The sequence below is a fragment of the Enoplosus armatus genome, chromosome 14 (genome assembly GCF_043641665.1).
Source record: "Enoplosus armatus isolate fEnoArm2 chromosome 14, fEnoArm2.hap1, whole genome shotgun sequence".
Lineage (NCBI taxonomy): Eukaryota > Metazoa > Chordata > Actinopteri > Centrarchiformes > Enoplosidae > Enoplosus > Enoplosus armatus.
Window position 1 is genome coordinate 11,858,394 of NC_092193.1, and position 6,662 is coordinate 11,865,055.

A 6,662-nucleotide genomic window follows, 5' to 3' on the forward strand; every position below is an offset into this window, starting at 1 on the left:
TAGTTAGCAAACAAGCTAACGATTGCCAGATTTCACCCATGTCCTCTGACGAAGCGTTGAGCTCAACAATCACGGATTGGCTTTTCATCAATTCCTGGTGGCTCCTTCTGCCATTCATCATGCTTCTTGTAGTTGCTGCCTTCATTGTTGCCTTTGTGTTGCTGTTATACATGATATCGCCTCTTATTAGTCCCAAACCTCTGAAACTGAACGGGGCCCACGTCGTGGTAAGTGCACCAGAATGCTAAGTAACATTACATCGCCAGTAAAGCTCATAACGGTAGCTAACGTCCACTCATTACTATGACCTAGCTTTATAGCTAGCTTTAAGTCGAGTTCTAAGCTAGCTGAGTTTACGTTTTAAAGTTACGGTATGCCTATTAGCATTAACATTACCGCTAGTAACCAGTCATAATTTTGACAGAAAAATATTTTTTTTGAGTGCCGAATATATAATGACAGTTATAAGGAGTGACACGCCCACATAATGAATTAGCCTAACGCTAAGTAACGTTACAGTTAAAGCTAACTGTTGCTAAATTCAGTTTATAAGGTACAAACGTTAAGTTAGATAAAACATCATATACTCATGGATGTATAAAGAAATAAAATTAATGCAGTCTCTCCCGGCTATATGTCTTACCTTCATGAAGGATATGTTCAGTTTTGTTGAAACAGTTGTAGAGAGGATCTAATTCAACTTAATAACTGGTCAACTGTATGGTTACGTCACAGAGGACGGGAGACTAAATATTATACTCCTCTCAATACAACGTAATACATTTATTCAGTGCCACAAATTACAGCCTCCAAAATTACTATGAAGTGGAATCATTATTGTTAGCTAGGTATACCTGTCAACTGAAGTTGCATAACATTTTGGAAACATTTAATTTCCAGTTTACCTGGGCCCCAACCTATGAGTTGCAGATCAGCTACCTTACATCTGACTTTTGATAAATGATCCTCTTACACTTTGAATTTTCAGGTGACAGGAGGCTCAAGTGGGATTGGGAAATGCATTGCAATTGAGTGCTACAGGCAAGGAGCATTCATCACTCTGGTGGCACGGGATGAGGTCAGCACAAACCGCAGTCAACTAATCATTCCTTTGTGTCTAGCCTAGTCACAGCCTGTTTGTTGTTATACCTGACTCGTTTGATGTCAAACACGGTGAAACATATTCTAAAGGTGAATTTGCTCCATGTCAGGTGAAGAAGTGCTCCACTTGTGCTCAAAATGTACTTTATTTTGTGTTAAACAGTTCAGCCTGCATGTGAGCATTCATGTTCTGAAGATTTGACATGTTTTCATATAGTTTTGAAGGTGAAACTTGATGACATTCATAAGCGTTTACACAAGTTTACACACGAAAGAGTTAACATGCACTTTTTTCCCGTAGGCTAAATTGCTTCAAGCTAAGAAAGAGGTGGAGAAATTTGCCATCAATGACAAGCAGGTGTGGGTTTAGTATTTATTTCAATGAAAGATGTTATTTTCAGATATTGTTTTAAAGCACCTGTCATGACTGTATACATGTTCATATAGGTCATAACAGCTGATGACATGTTGCATTACATTGAATAAGATCATGTACAATTTCCTTACTCAGGTGGTGCTCTGCATATCAGTGGATGTTTCCAGTGATTATAGCCAGGTGGAAAGTGTGATAAAACAGGTAATGTTACCCTCTTAGCAACAGTGGAACATCTCAAATTCTTTTAATAATTAAATGGTTAAGTATTGAAGTGGCTTTTTTTGTCGTACAGGCTCAAGAGAAGCTGGGGCCTGTTGATATGTTAGTGAACTGTGCTGGATCCTCCATTTCTGGAAAGTTTGAGGATATGGAAGTGGACCGTTTCAAAGTGGGTACCTTGGGAGTGTAACCAAGACACGGCCATGGTCTTATTTATGTTCAGAAATCAATAAGCTACTCTGAACATTAGTAAAAACTGTTTTGAAAAATATTCTTTGCTCATATTTACACCTTACAGTGTCAGAATAAAAATGAAATAGTTTTATGAATTTAGAATGAAGTTCATTTGAGTAAGGCCAAATGTTTCCAAGTTATAATGGGAGTAATAATTAACACACAGAGACATTGAAGCAATATTGATAGTTTTATTTTAATTATATATATGTGCAATATTTATTTATATTAATATTTCATTGTGCAACAGTATTGTGGGATGTGTGGCTACATTTATGCAGTGCTACACTATGAACGACCTGGTTATAACGTGTGTGAACTTTCCAACAGAAACTGATGGAAGTGAACTACCTGGGTAGCGTTTACCCGACACGGGCCGTCATAACCACCATGAAGGAGCGAAGAATGGGCCGCATCATGTTTGTGTCCTCCCAAGCGGGCCAGATTGGCCTGTTTGGATACACTGCCTACTCCCCATCCAAGTTTGCCCTGCGTGGCTTAGCAGAGTCGCTGCAGATGGAGGTGAGTTTCAGGCCTCTCGCGCTTGAATACCCTTTGGCACAGATTTCCACTGCACACCAAGCAAACACGCTGCATTGCAACTTCACAATGCATCTAGTTAACATAATTTAGCTCAGATCTGTTATATCTTTCCACCACTTTGCAGCTGAGGGATGTTGAGCTGCTGGAATTAATATTGTAACAAGAATTCACAATCTATATATCTATATATATATATATATATATATATATATATATATATATATATATATGTATAATAGGGGTACTTCATACTTAATTGTATCATCAAGGTCAAGTGGTAGGACATAATGCTCAGTGAGTCTTGCTGTCTTTCTACTCCAGATAAAGCCATACAATATCTATGTGACTGTGGCCTACCCCCCTGACACTGACACTCCAGGATTGGCTGAGGAAAATAAGACAAAGGTAAACGTCTCTTTAAATAGTAACATGATTTCACTTCCAATTGACTTCCCTATTTAAAGCCCTTTCCTTCTTGTCTTTTTCCTCTACTAGCCTCTGGAGACCAAATTAATCTCTGAGACCTCTGGAGTTTGCCAACCAGACCAAGTGGCCAAAATCATTGTTCGGGATGCAGTGGTAAGAAGTCCAGTTCACCTGCCACTGACCCACCATGCTTCTCTTCCAGTGTTAATCAATAAATAAATTATTTCGGAGAAAGATGGATAATCTGTTATTCCCTTTGCTCTTGCAGCAGGGGAACTTCAACAGCTCTGTGGGGCCCGATGGTTACATGCTATCAGCCCTCACCTGTGGAATGTCACCCGTCACCTCCATCACAGAAGGTCTCCAGCAGGTGAAGTCGTGTACATGATGTTGTGTCACGTTGGCCAAAGTAGTGTTGTGCAATTTACAAATTCTCACCTCAGTTTCTCTACTGTACAGATTGTTACCATGGGATTATTTCGGACCATCGCCCTCTTCTACCTGGGGAGTTTTGACAGCATTGTGCGCCGCTGCATGATTCAGAGGGAGCAGTCAAAAGCAGCTGACAAGAGAGAGTAACAGCAGCCTTACCTTCTTCACAGCCCACTGCCCCTCTTCCTCTTCCACACCTCCCATCCCATCCCCTCCTCCAGCTGTACTAGTGCACAACCATAGGTGGGGAAAAAGGCCAAGCTTTGAGTGCATTTCTGATATCAGCTTAACAGATGGAATGAAAGAAAGTGGCTGATGTTTACTCTTTGCTTGACTTCACAGTCATTTAGATTTTCCCTCTCAGAGATTTCCAGTGACTTTTTCGATTATTGTGTCCACCTGCTTCTTTTTGTGGGAGCAGCCTTACTTTAAGAGAATGAGGGCCGACTAAACATCCCACAGCCTGGTTTTGAAGTATGTAGGCTTTGTAAACCACTGACATTACAGATATCCCTGCCTCCACTTGCACAGTGCTGAGGCAAAGCAACAGATAGCCTGTCCGACCGGTTGTGCCAAATATGGCTTGAAGTTCCTTCCCACCAGGGGCTATAGTGAAAACCAGAATGGTAACTCTCAACTTTTGTCATATTGTTTCACGTATCTCAAACCTAGGTCCACCTTGTAAGAATTTTACAGTTTTCACTAAATAAGGCCGTTCCCCTCTACCTTTTCACACCACAAGTCTTTGCAGGCAAAGCACCTTCCTGTTTGACTGAATAACCTCTTTGTTTGAAACCAGTTGTGACCCTCAGCATTTTGTTTATGCTGTGGGATGTTTTGTTTTTGTGCTCTATGTGTGAAGAGAGAGATAGCATGCCTGATGTTTTTGATTTATTGTTAAATTTTATTGATGCAAAAACATAATTTCCATAAGATAATAATATTCAAACATGTTAGACGCAGTGTTGGGGGCATGTTTTTTTGAGTGAACTGTGTGCATGAATGTATGTGTGTCTGTGTTTGCTGTGACTGAGCCAACCCCTGGCCTGGGGAGAGAAAAGCCATTAGATTTTATTGTCTCGGGAATAAACGCACCAAATTATTTTCTCATCATCCCATTTTATTTCATTGAGAAAGGAAAGCAGGTATTATGGGTCGAAGCCATGAAGTCAAAAGATGGGGTGGGGGGATAATTTCACTTGTCAATTTGACCAAGTTCAATACACTTTTTTTTTCTCATTAAATTTGCAAAAGGAAGCGTATCATTTTTACATGCAGTTTTATGTGTCATTGCACATATTCAACCACCCCAGTCAAGATCCGAGTGGGATCCATAATCTGTTGGGGTGGTGTAAGTCAGGGCAGGGCAAGACTCGCTGGTTCGAGTCATGTCCCTGTAGGTCTAGCGAGGGCGCTGTAGATTTGTTTTACATAAAGACCAAAACAGTGGAGGGACTAGCATGAAAGTGTGATCCTTGTCCCTCTGATTTTGACCTGCTGTCACCCTGTCATGCACAGTTGGGACTTTTGTAGCTCCCTTAAATGACGATATCGATTCCCTCCTGATTTCTGTCAAGCCTTGAAAAATCTTGTATTTACCATATGTGTTTCTATATGTTTTGCATATAGAGGGAGAAGAAGTACAGTGTTGACTCTTGCAAGTCTTCCTTTGGTCCATCACAAACGGGGAGAATGTACTTTAATACAAAGCATACAAATCAGAACATAGGAATATTATTTTTAAATACACCAATATTTGAATGCCAAAATGTGTTAAGACAATTTCTGTAGATGCAATGCATTTATTTGAGATTCATTTCGACGTTGCTGCTCTGTTGATCCTAGAGTTAGTTTGTTGAAGCTGTGGGGCAGTGTGTGGGGACCCATTCAAAGCCTTAAGACGTGACTACTGATGAAGCTAATGCTATAAGAATGGACCTGTCCACAGAACAATGTGGCTTAAACCCACATGTTGTTTACCAGTTCATTTAATACTTAATCTTTAATACTTTTCAGTGTAAAATGCCAGCTGTTTTTTGTGTATTTTGTCAATTTCCAGTCTTTGTATGACAAAAAGAAGCCTTACTGAAATCCAAGATATGAAAGTGAGAATGGATGACTCATGCTTGATGATGTTCTCATTCGATTTTGGTTAAAGGCATACTGTCCTTCACAAGAGCTTTTCATAATTGTACATTTTTTGCCATCAGAAGTTCTCTTTTACCTTGAGGTAGCAGCACATAGTTAATAGAACATGTAGCCCATATAAAAGCAGTTTTGTTCCAACATTTTGTTTTAACCTTTTAAGCTATGCAAATGAAGCCTATGCTTACAGTATGTATGAACATACAGTTGACATTTAAGTTCTGTAACAGTCACAGCTAGTTTCCCCCGATTCAGTGGTGTCATCATCCGATACTTAATATGAGTTTTTAAGTATTGAACGTGAAAGTCATAACGCACTCTTTTGTTTCATTCTTTCTTGCTTTTTTTTTTACTTTTTTTTCTGCCAAAAAACTTAACACCTTCACCTTGTGTGCCATTGAAAGAAAATGTGAGTGGAAAGTGGAACGTTTCTTTGTCTTATTTTCTTACATGATAAACTAAATAAATACCTGTGAAGAAAAAAAAAATCTAACTTCGAGTCTTAATCCTAAATTTTGGGTATTGATGGATGTTCATGGTTTAAGGGTAAATTGCTCTTGATGTCTTGCTTTGTCACAGCCATTTCCGTCCTGGTATATGCTGCTTTATATAGCTGCAGACCTCTTTGGCTCTTTCAGTGGAGGGTTGTGGGACTTTATGTATTCTGTTTGAGGAGATGAGATTTTATTCTTCCACGATGGAACTTTCCAGATCTCTCAGATTAGCAGAATACAGGATTTTAGACTCTTTGTCCCATCAGAGAATAAGAAGACATGCAGGATCGATAGGGAATCAAAGAACACAGAGAGGCTGTATACAGGTGCATGAATTTTGTACTGCGAGGTTGGATCTCCATCCACAAGGGGGTGGCTGGACCACATCAAAGCAGCCCCTCAGCAGAATGGGATGGTACCGAGCTCCTCGTGAATTAACAAGGATCCTCCACGGAGCTCTCTTTGCACACGTCTGGGTAAGCACGGGTGAAGTTGTCTGGATTCCAGTCATAAAAATTGATGGTTTCAACATGCAATCATGAGAAAAGGGGCTATATATGTTTTTTTAGTGCAGTTCTTCGTGTGCACTTGAAGTCTCCGAGCGCAGCCAAAGGAATTACTTTGCGTAGCTGACGTCAGGAATACCTCACCAGCAGAGTGCGGCCCACTGGCGGTGGGCAGGGAGCTGCTGA

The 6,662-nt window shown here is 40.2% G+C and overlaps 1 protein-coding gene across 1 annotated transcript; it reads left to right on the plus strand.

Moving 5' to 3' along the window:
- kdsr (3-ketodihydrosphingosine reductase) lies at positions 1-3,573 on the plus strand. Its single transcript, XM_070919061.1, has 10 exons — positions 1-227; positions 989-1,078; positions 1,403-1,459; positions 1,613-1,678; positions 1,770-1,865; positions 2,261-2,452; positions 2,795-2,878; positions 2,969-3,052; positions 3,168-3,269; positions 3,359-3,573. The coding sequence occupies exons 1-10, from the start codon at positions 39-41 to the stop codon at positions 3,476-3,478; spliced, it is 1,080 nt and encodes a 359-aa protein (XP_070775162.1). The 5' UTR covers positions 1-38; the 3' UTR covers positions 3,479-3,573.
- The last annotated feature ends 3,089 nt before the right edge of the window (positions 3,574-6,662 follow it).